Source organism: Squalius cephalus (assembly GCF_949319135.1).
Source record: "Squalius cephalus genome assembly, chromosome: 23".
In the NCBI taxonomy this organism is placed as follows: domain Eukaryota; kingdom Metazoa; phylum Chordata; class Actinopteri; order Cypriniformes; family Leuciscidae; genus Squalius; species Squalius cephalus.
In genome coordinates, this window is record NC_137144.1 from 7,933,716 (window position 1) to 7,955,639 (window position 21,924).

At 37.9% G+C, this 21,924-nt stretch overlaps 1 protein-coding gene across 2 annotated transcripts in view; it reads left to right on the plus strand.

Moving 5' to 3' along the window:
* The first annotated feature begins 1,815 nt into the window (after positions 1 to 1,815).
* nup160 (nucleoporin 160) overlaps positions 1,816 to 21,924 on the plus strand; it is a 115,443-nt gene continuing 95,334 nt past the window's right edge. The window contains exons 1-4 of one of the 2 annotated variants that reach the window (XM_079860179.1): positions 1,816 to 1,945; positions 2,531 to 2,642; positions 12,240 to 12,450; positions 20,438 to 20,663. In XM_079860179.1, coding sequence (XP_079716305.1) covers positions 1,855 to 1,945; positions 2,531 to 2,642; positions 12,240 to 12,450; positions 20,438 to 20,663 — 640 coding nt within the window. In that variant the 5' untranslated portion in view covers positions 1,816 to 1,854. The remainder of the gene's footprint in view (positions 1,946 to 2,530; positions 2,643 to 12,239; positions 12,451 to 20,437; positions 20,664 to 21,924) is intronic. The other variant, XM_079860180.1, reaches the window with a different exon arrangement.

A 21,924-nucleotide genomic window follows, 5' to 3' on the forward strand; every position in this document is an offset into this window, starting at 1 on the left:
TGTTTTACAGTTTTTTTGGGGAGCTGACAGTAATTTGACCATTTCATCATTTAACTGTTTTGTTTATTTACAGATTATATTTGTAATTTTACATACATTTTTATGTAATTTAAGAAAACAGAAAAAATACTGTATTAAAAATACTATCAATTTTCTGTATAAAAAATGTGAATTACTGGAATTTGTCATTAATGTCACAATACCTAAAATAACAGCTGAATTTTTATTTTACAGATATTATTTGTAATTTTACAGTGTTTTGACTACAATTTAAAATTAAAGAAAATGATCGTCAAAAAGATCACAGTTATTTTCTGTAAAATTAGGATTTTTTTTTACAGTGTAGGGTCTAACATACATGTTGTCGATTTAGATGATTTAACGAGTTTAGACAATTCTTCCTGTCCTATAGCAATGAATAAATGGATTTTTTCCTCAAGGAGACAACAATGCACTGCCTGATGCAATACTTTAGACGGTTATAATTTTCTCTCTAATATTATCGGTCTTGTAAGTAAAGAAGTTCATAAAGTCATTACTGCTATGCTCTTTGGAAACTTCAGAAGTAAAAGCTTTATTTCTTGTTAATTTAGCCACTGTGTCAAATAAATACCTATGGTTGTGTTTGTTTTCTTCTAAGCGAGTCGAAAAATAAGCAGATCTAGCCAGTTTAAGGCTTTTCTGTATGCAATCGTGCTCTCTCTCCACGAAATTTGAAAAACGTCTAGTTTTGGAAGTTTTTCTTCCAGTTACGCTCCATTTTTCTGTCTGCTCTCTTAAGGGCCAGAGTGTACTCGTTGTACCATGGCGTTGGACTATTTTCTATAATCTTCTTTAAGCGTAAAGGAGCAACTGTGTCTAAAGTGCTGGAAAAGAGAGAGTCAAAAGTTTCTGTAGCAATATTGAGTTCTTCTAAGCTATTTGGGATGCTGAGGAGATGAAACTGATCAGGAATATTATTAATAAAGCAATCTTTAGAAGCAGAAGTGATAGATCTAAAATATTTGTAACACGGAGTCAGCTTTGCAAACTTGGCTAAATGGACTATACACAAGACTAGATAATGATCTGAGATGTCATCGCTCTGCTGCAGTATTTCAATAGCATCAACATTGATTCTGTGTGATAATATTAGATCTAGAGTATGATTACGACGATGAGCAGGTCCTGACACGTGTTGTCTAACTCCAATAGAGTTAAGAATGTCTCTAAATGCCAATCCCAATGCATCTTTTTCGTTATCTATACTATGTATATTAAAATCACCAACAATTAGGACTTTATCTGCAGTCAGTACTAACTCCGATAGAAAATCAGCAAATTATTTGATAAAGTCTGTATGGTGCCCTGGTGGCCTGTATGCAGTAGCCAGCACAAATGTTAAACGTGATTTATCATTTACACTAGATAGAGAACATTAAGCACCAAACACTTCAAAAGAATTATATTTGAAACTAGACTTCTCAGTAATTCTGAAGATATATATTACAGCAACACCTCCCCCTTTTCCTTTCAGACGAGGCTCATGTTTATAACAGTAATCTTGGGGGGTGGACTCATTTAAAGTAATGTAAATCGTCTGGTATTAACCAGGTTTCTGTCAGACACAACATGTTTATAGTCTGTAATCATATATCATTAATAATAGGCTTGTGCTTTTGAAGTAAGGGATTGAATTTTCACCAACCCGTACATTTTTTTTAAATAAATAATTCAATATTCCATTAAAAAGTATTGTACATTTTGATTCCATGGTGATTGTAACGTTAGGATTGAAGAAACTGTAGTTTACTGGCCCTTTAAGGTTTTGAAAGGCGGAAGCGCGAGCTCAGTCCCAGCGTGCAGCTCGTGAAGATGGCGGGTGTTCTGGAGAGGAGTTACATTGAGATCTGCGGATTTGAAAGAGAGACTGTCTCACGATTCAGACAGATAACATTGAATCTAGGTAACTCCTTTTAATGTTAAACTGTTGTAGACACGGCATTTTCAATCAGATGTGCGTTAAAATAGGCTGGGCGATTAAATGGTGGCTTTAGTGTTAACGTTAGCTCGTGTGTGACGCCATGGCAGACTCACAACTGGTGTTGTGGGTCATACTGTATAACGATCACATAAATCTATATTAAATTATTATTTTTTTTTAAATCTAACTGTGATATTTGCTGTCAGTATCCAGGATTTACAGTTTTTAAAGGGTTTTACTATATAACTTACCTCTAGTTTAGAGGGCAAAAGTCTCAACGTGTTGTTGGGAGATTGGGAGAAGGACCAAACCCGCGCTAGATTACTATGTAATGATGTTAAGTATCAATAAACATGTTTAAAAGTGTGTCACACTTAAATATGTTAGGTGTGTGTGTATGCATATGTAACTTAAACACATTTTTGAAGAGGATTTGTCACTTTTTTGGCATTTAAAGACTGAAAACTCGTTAATTTATATTAACGGGACAATTTATATGCATAAGCGTTTTTAGTAAGATGAGAAATATAAATCCACTCACTCACTGAAGTGTTTGTATGTGTCCAGCAGGTGTTGGGGTGAACTCTGGCGGTGTTAAGTATGCAGACAGTGCTGGTGGATTCTCTTATGAGGACAGTGGGAAACTCCTCTCAGTCACCAGCAACAGATTCATCCACTGGTGAGAGCTTTTCACTCGTTTGAATGATGTTGAGGTTAATGTAACTCTTTCAGCCTCTCTTTTGATACAGTAACTTAATGCTTTTGCCTATATTGTAGTTTCTCCATCCAATAAAAAGTTATTCACCTTCTTAGAAATTATCTCTCTCATCATGTCCAGAAACTTGGATTAGGTAAGAGTGTCTTTGAGTCTGTACTTTTATTATTATTATTATTATTGCAATCAAAATTGTGTGACATTATTGGTTAAACAACAGATCACAGTGCAGTTTAGTGAAATGCAAAACCAAAATGGTTTAAGTTTTAAGTAATGTTTTAATTCTGTTTTAAGACATGTAAAGCACACCAAGCCGACGGTCAGCCGTATATAACACTTTCTTTATTCCGCCCATGTTAATATTGAAATATTCAATATTAACATGGGCGGAATAAAGAAAGTGTTTAGCAGGATTGATATTCAAAACGGTAAGCACACACTGCTTTGTTTATGGTTTGTGTATCTGCAGCGTTGGTTTCCCTTTTTGAATGACGAATATAGATGAATATATCTGCAGAAATATACAGTTGTCTCATTTACACGCAGGTGCAGAACACGCATTCTAGCTGACAGTCGGCTGTAGTTCTCTCGCTGTGTTCAAGTGCAGCTTTTTCCCCTGATGCGAGGTGACAACATCAGCGCTAGTTCTTTGGTGTCAGTTTGGTGTGTCCCGGGCTTCAGATCAAATTGTTTCCTTTAGATATGTTTTGACTAAGGGCATTTTAACACCTTGATTGTTTGTAGCATTACTGATGACTGATAATTCTTTATATTTGAAAGCCGATAACCGAAATATTGGCTAGGGGTGTAACGATACACTCATGTTACGATTCGATAAAAAATTTAGATACTGAACTCATGATACGACACTATTTTTTTTTTATTATTATCATTATTATTTATTATTATTATCAGGGCCCACAAATATTCCCCCATTGCATTATTATACATTATACTCAAGTTGAGTTTAATGAGCTCAGTGATTAGCTCAACATTATATATAGTAGTTTAATGTAGTAATGTCACTGAAACTCTCACACAGTACTCACACTTTTAATGCAGGCATTTGTTGGATCTCTTACACAGACACTCTTTTGGTTCTCGCTATGTTCCACCTCTCCCGCGATTAATAGACTATACAAATGAAGAATAAACCATCTAAAATTCTTTGAATAGTTATACTTCTATACTTCTGATGTTTGTGCTTTCATGCCGTTCCAGCACGAGCACTTCAGATGATCAGTGCAATCAGTCACAGTTCTAATCGCAAGAAAGCATGTTAAAATGACTATTCCCAAACTGTAAATGGTTAGTTCAACCAAAATTTTAAATCCTGCATTTAATCGCTGTCATGATGTTTTTGCGTGCCATGCGAGCATTTGAACGTCTGTGTTTTCTACAGTATGTGCGTCTTTGTAAATCTGTTTTAGGGATGCAATGATTATAGATTTTGTTGGTACGATTATAGTCTAAGGAATAATCACGGTTTCACAATTATTATGCATTCCTTAAATTCACAACAATGTAATCACATGAACACTCCTTAGATTTTAAAGTGTTATTTATTGCTGCATTTTGAAACATAACACCCATAACCAAACAATACAGCACAAAATAATAATAAAGACAAAAGTCCATCTCTCCCTTAAGCCGGGCATACACGGTGTGGATTTTTGTTGTCATACGAGCTCGCAGATTATTTTTTTTATCTCGGGGGAAATTGCGTGGAAATCGTTGATGCTCGTAAAGTTGCGGCTCGCAGCGTGTGAGAGGAATTACGAGCCAAGCCGAGCACGTTACGAGCACCTCTGGAGCTCCTGATAACTTGATGTTTAAAATAAGTTAAGTAAACACTGATTACTCGTTCCTTAAGGTCTGGGTCTCTTCTGCAGAGATGTATTGTGTTTGAAACCTTGGGTCTAGGAATGTGGACGTGTTTAGCAGGTCCTGCGTGACTTCATATTTCTCATTGAGGTAGTTTCCGTGATTTGGTTAGGCCAGTGGCCACTGAGCTGTTCAAAAGATGTAGAGCAGGCTTCACGCAAGATATGCTCACATAGTGTTCACCTGACAGGGCATCCGTGAAGTCTTGGAGTGGGCTGAGTGCTTTGTTCACAGATTCCAGGACTTCCAGGTCTTGCCATGAGGGCAGTAGGTGCTGCACTTTGCGATCTGCAGAGAGAACTTTGGATTACCGTATTTTCCGGACTATAAGTCGCACTTTTTTTCATAGTTTGGCTTATATTCAGGTGCGACTTGTATATCAAAATTAATTCAGACTGAGATGAACCAAGAGAAAACATTACCGTCTACAGCCGTGAGAGGGCGCTCTAGTTGGCGGAGTTGTTCAAAAGCGACACCAAGGATGAAGAAAATGATGTGGAATGAGATCGCGGGAGCTTGGTGAACTTGTTTATTGGTAACTTGCTTGTTGGGCTCGCTGGCTTATGTTAATTTAGCCTATTCAGCCTCCCAGGTATATGTTCTTAATGTTATCGTGTAGCTGAATGACTGTTAATGTGTTACGTTAACATACCGGACACCTAACGTTATTCAGCCTGTTGTTCTGTGTAGTTGAATAACTTGCCTTTCCAGATTAAATGTCTGTTCTTGGTCTTGGATTTTGTGAAATAAATTTCTAAATAAATGCGACTTATAGTCCAGTGCGACTTATATATGTTTTTTTCCTCTTCATGATGCATTTTTTGACTGATGCGACTTATACTCCGGAGCGACTTATAGTCCGGAAAATACGGTAAGCATTTTGCTGCTCCAGGGCACTTGTGATCATTTTCTGAGTGGAACCCCATCGTGTTGAGCAGTCTGTCACCCTGGCACACTCTGGGAGGTTAAGCTCTCTTTGTGCTTCCCTCAAGGCAACTCTCTTCTTCCAGCTATGAGAGAAGTGGCCCACAATCTTACTGCATATCCCAGTAGCCCTGTTAATGCATTGTGCATTCTTTCAGAGCATTTCCTCTGAATAAAACAAAAAAATACTTACTACAGTGACATTGCAAAACATTAATATTCACACTCTTATTACATGTCCAGTTCCAAACTAATAGCATAAAAACAGTAATACAAAAATTACAACAAACACAGTTAATATTCATATCATGTCACCACTCTAAGCCTAATGAATGAAAGTGCAGTAGTAGACAAATAGCTGTGGAAAATGTGTCATTTATACACAACCATCTCTTACAGAATTATATTTCAGGGTAATAATTAGCCTTTAATAAAATAGGCCACTCTTATTATGATTTGTGGCACACATAATTCAACACTTTATTTAAAATGGTTATTCTCCAATTTGGTAAAAAGGTAAAGACCTTTTTTTGCTATTGACTTGGCTTGCATAGTTGGGGACATTAAATTTAACATTTAATGTAATATTCAACAATAATATTGATCTGCCTGCATTGACATTATACAAGAACTGAACGGTGCTGGACGATGACATCACGGTTTACTCCAGAGCGGAGAGAGTTATCTCTGTAAAGCTGCTTTGAAACAATCTGTATTGTAAAAAGTGCTATATAAATAAATGTGACTTGACTTAAATTGACAGTACAACTACCCCAAAACCCCAAATAATAGTATAATATTTTATACTATTGTACTCTTAAAAGTGTAATAGTATAAAATATTTGCTGTAGCCTAATAACAAAAGATGAAATCAATTTAACTTATCGATGGCCAGATAAAGTCTCTGCCCAAAGCACTGGAAACCAGTCCACTGAATAAGCTCCACCAAGCTCCACCGCTTTGACAGTGTTTTAGTGCCGCTGTCTGTTGTGATTGCGACCCTGGTCATGTCCCTGCCAAGCGGGGTTGGTGATTTCGGTGAGTCGGTGATTTCTTTATATCACTGTGAAGACTTTTCAAATGGCGCGACACTCGCAAACACATCTGTAATTGTGCTTTTTGTTCGGCTTACAGGTTGTTCTTTATTTTGTTCAGCTGTTTCTCTACTAATTTGTGCTTTCACCGTCATGCATTCATCATACTTTTCTCTGTGCTGTTTCAGGTGCTGATATAAATTTGTCGTGTTGCCACGTGATGTAGCAACTTTAATTTTACAAATTCTGCACAGTACCTCTCTCTGCTCAGTGTCGGTTATCTTATAGCCAAAATATTGCCATATAACACAGGTAGAATTTTTTTCTGGCCACCAGTTCAGTGTCCATCTGTTCGGCATCAACTTCACCTGTTCTCCGCGCTGCACAGCGGAAAAAGTCACGATGTGACCATACGTGCTAGTCACGCTGGTCTCTTCAGAAGACTTGGATTTGGATTAGACCACTTGATTGATTATTTTTATGATGCCTTTGACATTTTTTGTATCTTTTAAGTTTTAGAGGAATAGACTTTAAATGGAGGGACAGAAATCTCTCAGGTTTCATAAAAAAAAAAAAAAAAATCTTCTTTTGTGTTTGGAAGTTGAACGAAAATTGTATTGGTTTGAAACGACATGAGGGTGAGTACATGAATCAACCCAACCAAAACTGGTAAAGATCCTTGCTAGCGGGTTATTTAACCCAACGAAACGCATCTTATATGAATATAATGAACTCAACGGTTGCTGAAGAATGCAACTAAACCTAAAGAATTCACAACGTTTTATTACAATAGTGTTCTCGTTATAATGTCATATATATGACAGTCCCTATTAGGGCTGAACGATTAATCGCAATAAAACCGCACGTGATTTGGCAAAGGCTGCGATTATTTTATGCGCAGCTTGTCAGTGGAGTGCGGCTGTTTGGTAGTAAATACTGCCCCATTTGAGCGCCAGAGGGTGTCTCAAGCAGACATGCCAAATATTCCCTGCCGCAGAAGTACAATAATGCGCATCATTCCAGGAAATCCCTATAGCTGTAGCTGAATAAACAGGAGATTGAAACGCTTTGATTAAACATGACTTATAAATACACGACTGCCTTATTCTGTGTCAGAAGCCACATCATCTCACAGAAGGAGGAGCTCAGCTGTCGTTATGAAGTGAGTTTGGAGTAAATGCATGTTATTAAATGTTTGTTTAATGTCAAATTTCTGTTGTTGGACAAGAGGTTCATAAATGCTTCTCATGTTTTGGAAAGATGTTTGATGCGTGTTGCTTTTTCAAATGCACGTTATAAGTGACTCAAACTCACAGTGCTTTCAGATGGAGCAGCGTTTACAGAGCCGTACATCAATGACAAGCTGTGCATAAAAAATAATTGCAGCCTTTGCGATTTTAAAATCGTGATAAGCCATCTCGATTTAAGTGCGATTAATCGTACAGCCCTAGTCCCAATCATAGTTATTTATGTGCATTGCTGTTTGAGCTGCGCTTGCTAAAGCGAAAGATGATCACCGGTACAATGAAACGCTTTACTGCATTCATTAACTCAACCAAACGCATCCTATATGAGATTAATCATATATACATATCTAATACACAAAATAAACATATTACAACTTACAATGGCACAAAATGCTAGGAATGCTCAAGCGAACTTGACTGTGCTTGTCATGAAGGCTTGACTCTGTAGATGCCCTCTTTCCGCCACAATGTGCTCGTCGCACTGAAATACTGGTGAACAAGAATTCACAACATTCATTTACAGTCGTGTTCTCATAATGTTATGAAGCGTATTATGACAGATTTGTGATGCACATGTTGCACTTAACTGTATCTTCCTTTTTGAAGTGATTCTAATCATATTAAGCAATTCAAAACCATCATGATGAACAGCTCGCATCTGAAGTTTTTCAGTTGAAGTAAATAATCCATTATCTATCCGCTTTAATATATTGGTCTAATTTTTTTATCGGATCGGTAATAACATTAAGAATGACCATTTATCGGGCCGATATCGATATGTGGTCGATATATTGTGCAATGCATCCCTAATTTATATAGTGCTTTTTACAATACTGATTGTTTCAAAGCAGCTTTACAGTGATAACCGGAAAATAATGCAACAAAGATTGTTTTGACTGGACAGCAGATCTACAGGGTGGGCCATTTATATGAATACACCGTAATAACATGGGAATGGTTGGTGATATTAAAGTCCTGTTTGTGGCACATTAGTATATGTGAGGGGGCAAACCCATCTTGAGGAGTTTGCCCCCTCACATATACTAATGTGCCACAAACAGGACTTTAATATCACCAACCATTCCCATGTTATTACGGTGTATCCATATAAATGGCCCACCCTGTACAATCAAGTCATTGTCCAGTTTAAGTTCAGCATTGATTAATTTCCGTTGGAAAAATCATTAGTTATCTCTAGAAAACAGTGACATCATCGTCCAGCTCAGTTCAGTTCTCATACAATGTTATCAAAGCAGGTAGATCAAAAATATTAAAGGGTACATAACACACACAGTTTTTGCCAATCTCATGTTAATCTTGAGCACCTATAGAGTAGCAGGGCTCAAATTTTGGTGCGGATATTGCGGCTAATTTTAATGATTCCCGCAGGTCTCACACTTATAATGCGGGAAATTCACGATATGGGTCAATTTTGAATTTAAATTTAGTTTAGTAACAGTAATATCTGTTTATTTAATAACCAGTATTATAACAGTTGTGATAACTGAAAAACTTTAGTTTTGTCATTAAAAAAAAAAAAAAAAAAAAGTTAAATGAAATAAAAAGTGTCACAAAAAGCTTAGAATGGCCCTTCCTTCTGCTATTAAAGTCTCTGTCACTATAATTGTCATTTCAGTTATTGTGGCAATTATAGTGACACTGAAGCGTGTCAACAATGCTTTAATGACTAAACAAAACTTAAAACATATTCCATGAAAGCAAAAACTGTTACAACTTATGTAACAAATGTAACTTAGTTTTCTCAAACTCTTTTAAACACCTATTATTTAAGAATGTGGTTTTGGAATGTGCACCAAACAAAGTAATTGCATCACTTTACGTTGAAATAATTTAAAACGATTACATCTTCAGATTTTTATGCAGAAACAACAATTGATCTACATGCTCAGGGTTAAGAGCACTCCTCTTTGCTGTCATATCTCCAGCAGTGGAGAACAGCCTCTCTGCTGCTACACTTGTGTCAGGGATGCAGAGGGTACATCCTGACAAGTTATACAGTGTCAGAGGTGATTGTTGTGTTTTGGGAGAGGAAAATGTCCTCGAGAGCCCAAGAGTCCACATTCTTCCTCTGGCAGGGTGGAAGAAAATCAGAGCCATCTACGTTTAAGATTAGTGAGCCAGCTTTATAAAGCTGATGATAGGTGCCAATGAGCCTTTTGTCAAAGTACCTTATGCTTCTCATGCAGGACATGGCGGGCGATTGTACTTTTCCTAAAAAATATTGTGATGCTCCGAGAAGACTGGAAACTGTCTGTAACTTCAGAGCCCATTCAAACTGTGAGCAAAGCATCTCACATAACTAATTTGGCTACTTCTGCAGCTATTGTCATGTTAGATGCATTATAAGTCACAAGTACTGGATCTTTGTCTTTTATTCCCCATTCGTGCATCACATCATTTAGCAAATATGCCATGTTTGCTCCGGTGTGATTGTCTAACATCACTCTAGTCTGCAGAACGCGCGAGACAAGTTCCTATTGTGGAGATATGTAGTGGCAGGTTATCGTAACATCTGATTGGGTTGCTCTCGAAGTCCGAGCATCGCAGAGAGTGACAGCAGAACGTCTCGCTTAACTTCATCATACAACCGGGGAATTACCGTTTCTGTTAAAAACTGACGTGTTGGTATTGTGTAGCGTGGCTCACACTCATGAAGCAATTGCCTGAAGCCGTTATACTCAACAACGCTGTATGGCCATAAATCCTGACATATGAAGCACATTAATGCATTTGTATTATTTTGAGAGCGCTGAGATGTGGGTGGGAGTTTTGGTTTAGGGCATCAGGTAACGTTGGCTGCTTTTGAGATGACAGGTGTGTGCTACTACCTGCTGCGACCAGGCCTGGCTGGTCTGGATGATGTCTTGCCATATGCAGAGAGAGGTTCATCGTGTTGCCGGAGTACTTAACTATTGTTTTGCTGTTCTTGCATATCGCATGACTCATGTCTAATGTCTGACTCTCGAGCCTCTCAGATTTCGCTCCCCTAGTGACATAGGAAGGTGATCTTATTATATTATTACCGCCCCTTAATCTGCACATTTCCACCCACGGTGCTGCCATTTAGAGGAGAGGAAGAGTTGTTGTTGCTGTTTTTTCATGTTCAGCTAAAACAGTGCTGAACTTTATTACAAAAAATTAAAAAAACTGTACTGGACCATAAAAAATGTGCTAAATATATGAATATGAATATATAAAATGAGAAGTTCTACAGAACAAATTTTACAGAAAGTAATTTAAACATCAAATTATTAGTTCAATTGTTTTTCTTTAGCTATAACCTAGAAACATGTATGCAAATTTCATAGGGAACGCTTTGCAAATCCCATTTGTAAACAAGGATGTATTAGCTATCTTACATGAACTATATGGATTATGCAATATACATTTTTACAGTATTTATTAATATTTGAGCAATACAATTGTACCTTGATCATTCATGTTTGTTCATTATTTCAACAATTACTAATACATTTTTAAATTAAGTTTTAATGTTTATTTTATTTGTTAACCTTAGTTAATGCACTCTATGAACTAACATGAATGATGAACTAACAGAAAAAAACAAATCAGAAACGCATTCGATTTCAGATCTTTTTTATCATCACTGCAATACATATTTTGTATTTATTAATTCTACAGCATTTATAAATACAAAATATGTATTGCAGTGATGATAAAAAAAGATCTGAAATCGAATGCGTTTCTGATTTGTTTTTTTCTGTCAGCTGCATGAACATATCAATTTGCTTTCTTGCGTCAATAGCTTTAAATATGCAACTTCACTGGCTAATGAATGCACAAAATTGACCAGCTGTATATAAACTACTGCAAATAGAGACATTAAACATTTGGGTTGGACTTGTATTTTTGCTTTTGACACAAGATGATGCTTGCATTCAGTGTAGGCAAATGTCAGCCGTGAAACGACTGAATGCCTGTGGACGGGGCCTAAACGAATCAAATTAAATCAAGAATTGGAATCAATTCGATTTGTGAAATCTGTGTCAATACCCAGCCCTAGTCTTTGTTTTATTACAATATTCAACCACTGCCAATAACACGCTGTAAATACAAAACGGACACAATGGGAGTAGATGTAAATAGTGTTGTAATTTATAATTTGAATTAATCACTGCAGCAATAATTGTAATCTGATATTTTTCATCTGTTTGTGCAGCCCTATATTGTAATGATGTAAATGATATTATACATGCATGGATATTATACATGCATGTTTTCTACCCTGATGTAACGCTATTCTAACAATGTTACATTGTTAAATGAATTTGTGCAAGTTTATGAAAATGAAATTCTCTACGGGGGGATGTACAGTATCTCTACATTTATTTTATACAGTCCCAATATCACTGACTTCCTCTGTTAACATAAATAAATACATTTGTTTATCCTTTTAGTATTTATACATTAGGATGTCTCCTGTCTTCCAGGTCCACTTCAGGTGACACTGTTCAGTTTGTCGAGCAGTCGCTGGACACTAATCTTCTGAATAATGCTGTCCGCTTGCGTATCCCACACTGCCTCTTGCTGCCTGGAGGAGTTTATATACAAGAGACCCTTAACAACGTCCTCATTCTGATCGTCACCAGCCAATCAGTCCATCGCCTGGTTCTTCCGCACCCCACTCGCATGTACCACAGTGTAAGTGACAGGATCTTTACTCTGCTTTCATAGGCCTTTCTCACTGCTACTAAATCAACATGTTTTTTCCCCTCAGATGCAGCTACATTTTGAACTTAGCATTTCCAGTATTGCTGTTATCGATGTTCCTTTTTCAATTTATGAGGATACAATTCGTAATTATCAGCGTTCCAACAAGTCCTGGACAACCTGTAATTATGCATGCAGTTTTCCATAGAATAAGTCAGGAGTCTTAAATATTTTTCAGGACAAGGACCCCTTAGGGCCGTGGCCGCCGTTCGCATATCGCGTCTTATGCATGCTCAAGTTCGTTATGTCAAATGTAGGCACAGGGGGCGTTCTTTACTGAATACATCTCAACTTTTCAGAATGCTGCAAGCGCACCGCAGGTCATGTGACAAAAACCAACAGATCAGCTTCAGCTTTTCCGTAACAACATTGAAAGCTCGGCCGAACAGCTGATCATAGCTGTACAGGGCAGGTTTTTATTTCTCATCACTATAAATATATCTAGTAGTAAAGCTGATGCAAGGACTAGAAATCAATTAATCTTTTGCTGATACTTCCTCGTCATCTTGGAGAGCGCAGTTTATGGTTGCATAGCAACAACAGACGCCACGGGAGCGCAAGCACTTGTAGAAAGGAGGAGAAAGCGGCGCGGGTCGCACTTTCCATGCATTTTTAAACATGATATGTGAACGGGTCCTTAGCCAATAGATATGGAGCAGAGACCCCCGATACATATTGTCAAAAAGAGCTACATATTAAAGGGTCATGAAACCCTAAAACATTTCTTGAGATGTTAACAGATATGTACAAGATGCACATCAATGGAAACAACAAAAACACTCATGTTTATTATTTAGAGAAAAGTGGCTTCTTTTTCTGAGCCATTTCATTCTTCCGGTTTAAAAAGCAAAGTTGATTCTCTGTATTATTCATGAGAATAAAATTTAATGCAATCACTGCGATGTATTATGCATGAGATCGCATTACAGCGGAGAAAGCAAATGTCACACAAGATAGCAACAACAACTGGAGTTAACAACAACAGGGTCAACTGGAGTTTCCTGTTCTCCACTTTGGGGCGGTTTGGTTTTGGGGAATTGTTCATTAATTGGGTTAAACTTCTTTACACTTCACCTTCAGCCACAGTAATTACCAATGGTCTAACATCACAAAGTTTCATTCTACCCCGGGGAACTAGACAGGGATGCCCACTCTCCCCCTTTCTATTTACCATCTTCATTGAACCTATAGCAGCCACCATCCGTCAGAACACCCGCATCAAGGGAGTTCAGACTCTAACTATGGATCATAAAATCAGCCTCTATGCCGACGACATTCTTCTCTTTCTTCAAGACCACACAGCATCCAGTGCAAGAAACCATTAAACTCATTGACACATTCTCCAACATTTCGGAATACTCAATCAATTGGAATAAGTCTGCAATTCTCCCTTTACACTCGAATAACTGGGATGTGTCAGCCCACTCTTCACCTATCCCACTTTGCACCAACTATATCACATATTTAGGGATAAAGGTCTCCACCATAGAGCCCTGCACGGGCCTCAAATCTAGGCCCGAGCCTGGCCCTGACCCGAGATGCTCAGGCCCTAGCCCGACCCGTGTCCGACAGCTCATCAGAATTATCAGCCCGAGTCCGACCCGAGCCCGGTTTTCTTTTGTTTTTTGTTTTTTTTTCACAGCGGCAGCCTGCCCTATTTGCAGCCATTAAAATATGTCTGTTTTGTTAGTTATGTTTCTTTTCTTTTAATTTCTTTATTAAGTTAATTTAGACAAATGTTTGGAGCATTTAAAAAAAAAAAAAAAAGACGACCAAGCAAGCCGAGCCAACAGCAAGTAAAACATGTTTGATCAATTTAGCCTATCAAATCAACGCTAATACTTTACTTGGCTACAATAAAATTCATAGATATAAAACACTTCAAGCATATCACACAGACAGTTAGTTTAATGTTTTTTTATTAAACCACAGTGAGTAATTTTTTTTTAAATACTAAGGCAGGCTCAGGCTGCTCGCAACAGCGCTCGCAAACGAAATGAGCAATAGCCAATCTAAACAAATTAAATTAAATAAATCAAAAACAAACTTGTAGGTTATCTTACCTCAAAAATGCACCACAGAACATGGCCATTCTTTTTTACAGTAGTTTCCAACAGTTAAACGAAAATAAAGTCCAATCAAACGAAAAACGAAAAACATCAGTAGCCTACGCTAGTTTCCAACAGTTAAACGAAAATAAAGTTCAATCAAACGAAAAGGTAGAACAGTCTCTTACAGAGCATTGGAGAAAAAGAATAGCATCCACAGTGAAAGATTTTAACCCAGTCCTCTCTTCTATCACTCTGTGATTTTTCTCTTAATATTCTCCATTATTTGCACATGAGGTGAATCGTGGGTTGCGCTGACGGGAAACCTTCTGTGTGTGTGTGCATGCGTGCGACTGTCATGTCAATCATATGTCAGTGTAATTATAAGATTATGAAAGTTATGAGGTTATTAAATGTCTTTCTATGTTTGTTTTTCTATCGTCGACGTCAACTTCTCATATTTTTTTAATCAATGTCTAAAAATATAAAAAGGATAACCCAAAAAAGGCCAGAGGCCCGGGCATTTGAACTATGACGTGAAAATTGGCCCGAAGCCCGGCCCTAGGGGCGTAAAAAAGTCGGGGCCCATCGGGCTCGGGCTGAAATGCAGGGCTTTACTCCACCAGGCTGTCAGACTTATTCAGTCTAAATTTTTCCCCACTGCTCAACTCAATAGATGATGACCTACAGCGCTGGATGAACCTCCCTCTATCCATCATGGGCAGGATATCAGTCGTTAAAATGACAATGTTACCAAAAATAAATTATTTATTCTCAATGACTCCGACTCAGCCCACCCCACTCTTGTTTAAGTCACTCGACTCATCAATTACTAAATTCTACTGGAAAAATAAGACACCAAGAATCAAACTGACCACTCTACAAAAACCTAAAGTACTGGGAGGATTAGAGGCTCCACACTACCAGCACTATGCCCTGGCGAACCATCTTAAATACATCTACAAATGGTTACATCCAACCCCCTCGGACAACACCTGGCTAGACTTAGAACAAACCATCTGCAAGGATATTCAGATCTTAGACCTCCCTTTCTGCAGTCAGTCAGTCAAAAAACACCCATCCTTCAAAGCACAAACAATATCATCCAGTCTGACAGCCTGGTGGAAATCCACTATATCACTGGTTCACCTGTAGCACCATCAATTCGCACCCTGATTTGGAATAACCCTGACTTCACTGCCAACAAAAAAACACTTAACTTTCGCACATGGATAGGCACTCACTCAACTCCACCACATCATTCAAGATAAAAATCTGGCTTCATTCTCTAATTTGGTCCAGAAGCACGGCATTGAGAGCAAACACTTCTTAGAATATCTACAAATTAAATCATCTATTCAAGCAAAAATTAATATCCAAACAGCTAACCTGGACATCCCCCCACCAATCTTGGAGCTGATCAATATTCCCTCTCCTAAAAAAATTCTCTCCAAAATGTACAAAATTATATCCCATTTAGTTAAAACATTAAGCCTGCCTTACCACAAATGGGAATCAGACTTGTCCATTACTCCCGGTGCCGACTTCTGGACCCATATATGTAAAAACATCTACCTCATGACAAAAAGTAGTAATTTACAACTAATACAATACAAGGTACTTCACAGATCTCACTTCACTATACAGGAATTGTCTAAAATGGGGTTTGGTTCTGATTTATGCTCTCACTGCATGCAAAATAACCCAGACACTTTCATGCAACATTCATGCTGTCTGGCAATGCACTCCAGTCAACCGATTTTGGATAAATGTCACGGAATCACTCTCTTCCATCTTTGGCTGTCACATTCCAGCAACCCCTTCCCTATGCATTCTTGATGATACTACTACAATCAATTTAAGCACCTTATGCAATAAAACACTGCTAGCAGCACTGACTATCGCCAAGAAAACAATCCTCATGAACTGGAAATCAAGGAAAAAAATACATATCACTCATTGGAAAAACCTGTTATCAGATTATACAGTGGTGTGAAAGTGTTTGCCCCCTTGGTAAAATGATCAAATGTGACTGTAAAAAATAAATCTGCATTTTTAATCCTTTTGATATTTTATTTAAAAAATGTGCAAAAATCTAACCTTTTATTGAAGGAAAATAATTGAAAGTGGGGGGAAAATCACATTATGAAATAAATGTTTTTCTCCAAAACACGTTGGGAAAAAATGTTTGCCCCCTTTTATTAAATACTTTTTGCAACCTCTTTTTTCCAAGATAACAGCTCTGAGTTTTCTCCTATAATGCCTGATGAGTTTGGAGAACACCTGACAAGAGATCAGAGACCATTCCTCCATACAGAATCTCTCCATCCTGTTCTCCATTATAAGATTTCTAGCACAGGCTGTTAGGTTTAGATTGTTTAGAAGATGTCCAGGACCTCTGGCAGAAAATTAGGCCCACAGCATTAACGATACAGCAGAGTATTTCATTTTACACATGGGGTACTTTTTTTATCCCTGTGTGCACCAAACCCATCTTAAGTGTTTGCTGCCAAAAAAGCTAATGTTTTTGTTTCATCTGACCATAGAACCCATCCCGTTTGAAGTTCCAGTAGTGTCAGTTACTTTTCAAATGTTCTATGGTCAGATGAAACAAAAACATTCGCTTTTTTGGCAGCAAACACTTAAGATGGGTTTGGTGCACACAGGGATAAAAAAGTACCCCATGTGTAAAATGAAATGCTCTGCTGTATCGTTAATGCTGTGGGCCTAATTTTCTGCCAGAGGTCCTGGACATCTTGTTCAGATACATGGCATCATGGATTCGATCAAATACCAACAGATAAAAAATCTAAACCTGACAGCCTGTGCTAGACATCTTATAATGGAGAACAGGATGGGGAGATTCTGTATGGAGGAATGGTCTCTGATCTCTTGTCAGGTGTTCTCCAAACTCATCAGGCATTATAGGAGAAAACTCAGAGCTGTTATCTTGGAAAAAAGAGGTTGCAAAAAGTATTTAATAAAAGGGGGCAAACATTTTTTTCCCAACGTGTTATGGAGAAAAACATTTATTTCGTAATGTGATTTTTTTTCCCCCACTTTAAATTATTTTACTTCAATGAAAGGTTAGATTTTTGCACATTTTTTAAAATAAAATATCAAAAGGATTAAAAATGCAGATTTATTTTTTTACAGCCACATTTGATCATATTTACCAAGGGGGCAAACACTTTTTCACACCACTGTATATCAATAGACAATTTATCAACTCCAAACTTAATCAATACTCGAGATACACCCTCCCCTTGGTCACCCTTCATCACCTACTTACAGCCATGACCCTCTGCACCTGAGATCCAAGTCACAAGTTTAGACCCACATATTCCTCTGCATCCACATGTAAATAGCCACAAACACTAGGGCGGAGGATGGTAGCTGGAACAATTATGATTATTTTCCTTTTTATTATTATTATTATTATTTAATTTTATTATTATTATTTTAGATTTATTTATTTATTTATTTATTTATTTATTATTTTATTATTATTTTTTTATCATTAGTTACATTTAAATAAAATCTCCCTCCCCCTTTTCCAATTATTATTATTATTATTTTATTTTTTTTATCTTCCTAATAACTACATTAGATATAATACCTAATAATAACATTCATTTTCCCTCCCCTCTCTTGACTTCTCTCTACTCATCCCTATTCTGCCTGGGCCAAATGGGTGGCTCGGACGGCCCGGTCTGATCGGGTTGTCATGTGGGCCTGGTGTTGGTCGGTCCCGTGGGGTATCTGTGGCTCTGGGCCCCCATGGTGCTCCCTCCTAATGCGGGCACACACACACCAGTACTTCCAATAATAACAAGAATAACAAAACAGACTAGGGTAAATGAGGGGTGCATGCAGATGCCTCAGCAGGTATTTTACTGCACACCTCATTTCTTTTAATTCACACATCCCAGAGGAAGCATATATCCACTAATACACAGGGTGAGTGTGTCATGCAGGGGGGTAATCTGGGCAGATATTCATCCTGCTTGACCACTTCTTTTAATGCACTACATTAGAGAAATTTCATAATTTAGCCATTCATACTCATACATAGGACAAGAGTGGCGGCTTGGGTGATGGTTCTGGGGTCGGGATGTGGTTGTTCGTGTGTGTGTGGGGGGGGGGGGTGTTGTGTGCTGGGGGCCTGGGGATCGGATGACGCGCGGGGCCCTCCCTCTGCAGTCTCACCATGGTATACCTTATGTGGGGGCCGGGCGGCAATGTGGCTATGCATGGGTGTCCAGGCAGTTTGTTTATTCAGTCAGCCAATCAATCAAATTTTTTTCTTTTTCTTTTTTTTTTCTTCCTTCTCTGTAACCCTCCTAGACCTAGGTGATCCTGCTTCCATATTCCCGGCCAAACAACAACCCTGCATTTCTCCTTGTATACTCCCACACACACAAACTAACACACGACCATCTCCACACACTCATTAAACCCCGCCATTTTATTCCTGTCATTTCATTCATATCTACAGTCAACCTGTATGCAATAATTCTCAGCCTCTATATCTGTTGTTAAATGTTGTCATATCAAGATATGTCAAGTCAATGTCATGTCAAGATATGTCTTTTGTCTAGTGTACATGTTTATTGTTTGGTGTAGTACTCTTATGTCTATTGTATTGTTACATTTTGTTTGTAACTTCATTCTTGTTTGCAATAAAAAAAAAATATATATAAAAAAAAAAAGTCCCACATGATCGTTACAGTTAGGGATGTCAATTTACACAAATTCCCATGATCGATCGTCGTTTAAATTAACGGTCGATTAATCGCCAAGTTAGCCTTAATACTGTAATATGTGTCTGCTGCAGTGGCATTTAGCCAACAGCATGACGGTGTGCAAATGCTGCTCAAAACGCTGTTCATCACCAAATGAATGCGAGTGGTTTTTAGTCTAAATAAATGGCTAGCAGTATTGTAAAATGAGTCAATGTGATTGATCATTTAATTAAATTACTTATTTAATAATCAAATATGACAACTAATACGACTGTCACAACAGCCTCAGTTGTGCCTTCTTGTCATAATGTCTAACTCCTGTTGTGGACGTGCTGAAATATGACAACTAAACCCAATGAATTCACTACGATTTATTAAAATGTTCTCATTATAATGTTATGTAACATGACAGTCCCAATCATAGTTATTATAAGCAGAGCATTGCTGTTTGAGCTGCGCAAGCTGAAGCGCTGAATGAACACGGTAAACTGAAACCCTTTGCAACGGGTTAACCGCTGGATGGAAATCGCATCCAATATGAGATTAATTGGATATTTACAAAATAAACATATTACAAATTATATCTGCTAAAACTGACGCGAGCAACACGCATGCGCATGACCTTACTTAATCGACAATAGATAGCTTTTATTCAATTAAATTATTATATTAATAGATATTATTAATCGATCATCGATTATTCATTAGCATCCCTAGTTACAGTGTTCATTCACCTCTAATGGTTCAGCTTTGCGTTCGAACACATGTCATAAGTGTATCAGTACAATAGCACAAAAGTGTTGTTTGAATTTTCCATGTGATGTGGTCAGAGCTGGAGTTTGACCACCAAAAGCATGGAAAACAGTATTTAATATGTAGCCTAACAACAGCATGCGGAGTGCGTATGAGAGCGGTTTATCAACACTCGCAACACTGATCACAGTTCATATCCAGAACGGAGCAAGTGTGCTTCAAGTTTTTATGGACATAAAAACACCATCTTGCAACTGTCATTTTAGTGCTGATGTCCTGAAGTTTTTTTTTTTTTGCATATAAGAAATATGAATGTAATGTAATATTACTTATGGATATGATCTATAATTTGTATGACCTTTTCTCTTATAGGATCTGGTCACTGAACTCCAGATGCAGTCCATTTTCACAGACATTGGGAAGCTGAATTTAAATGAGCCAGCCCACAGTTATGTGCTCCCGTTTGCACAGGGAACACAGTCGACCTTTCCGTCCACATCTGCCGCCTGGATCAGTCATCAAGGGGAAGCTCTCTTTGCTCTTGCCTCACCGTCAGGCAGCATTATTATAGTCACGTTACCTCCTCACGATCAAGATGGTTTGTATCTATCTATAGTGATCTTTATCTATCTAAAGCGGCTTTCACACTTCCAACGACACGCAGTGACAAAGCGACATGATCCCATTAATTACAACGGAGAGCTGGCGATTTCCTTTGACCGTTGGCGACAGGAAGTAGGCGTATCCAGCGACACAAAGTTGAGATTTAACTTTGTGCAAACGAAGGGCGACTTTCATGAGCAACAACTAATAGGAGTGAAGTCGTCAATGTCATTCATAAGTGTTATTAGGCAACCAGTAGTGGGAACACCCACTAGCAAAGTCGCTGGCAGTGTGAACACAGCTTTACCCTGTATGTATTGATACATAGTTTGTGGATCCTTAAAGTTTGAAAAAAATAAAAAATAATAAAAAATAAATACTGCAAATTTATAAAGTATTACATATCATAAATATTCATGTTTGTTAAAGCTGTAGTTTCTTAATTTCCAATTGTGATATGCCAAGGGGGCATATAGAATATCTGAGTCTAATAATTGGTAAATTACTTGTGAAATATACACAGGCTGTGAGCTGCACGGCACATCAGAAGCAAGTAGAACTAATTTTAATCAATGCTATGTACACTGGATGCAGCATAGAGCCGGGTCATTTACACAAAATGGATGCCCTGTTTTATCGTTAACGTAGTACAGCCGTGGCCAAAAGAATTGGCATTGACATAAATTTTGTTTCATATAGTTTTCTGCTTCAGTTGTTGTGGTGCTGATTCACATTGTTTCTGGATTAATGTGCAGAGTGTTAAGATGCATTTTAAATAATTGCAAAAAGCTTAAAGGTGCTCTAAGCGATGTCACGCGTTTTTTTAGGCTGAAACATTTTTTGTCACATACAGCAAACATCTTCTCACTATCCGCTAGCCGGCTGTCCCCTGAACACACTAAAAAAAACGCGGTCTCTGTAGACAGCCCAGGCTCCACAAATGGCAACAAAAACAAACTGGGCCAACCTGCACCAGAAATCATAACAAACAGTGTTCCAGCCAATAACCGACAAGAATGATTTGGGGTTGGGGGGTTAGTGCATGTGCACATGACGGGGGTGTGGGGAGTGGAGGAGAGAGAAGCATGAGGAGGGAAGTTAGCTAGAGGAGAGATGTCATAGACAACGACTAACGTTAGAATTACATTCTCTTGAATTTTTAGACGACGTTCCGATGAACAAATAGCAAAGAAGAGGGAAAAGGAGAAGGAACGCTCGAAGTCCCAAATTTACATCAAAAAGCCTGTTTCAGGAAT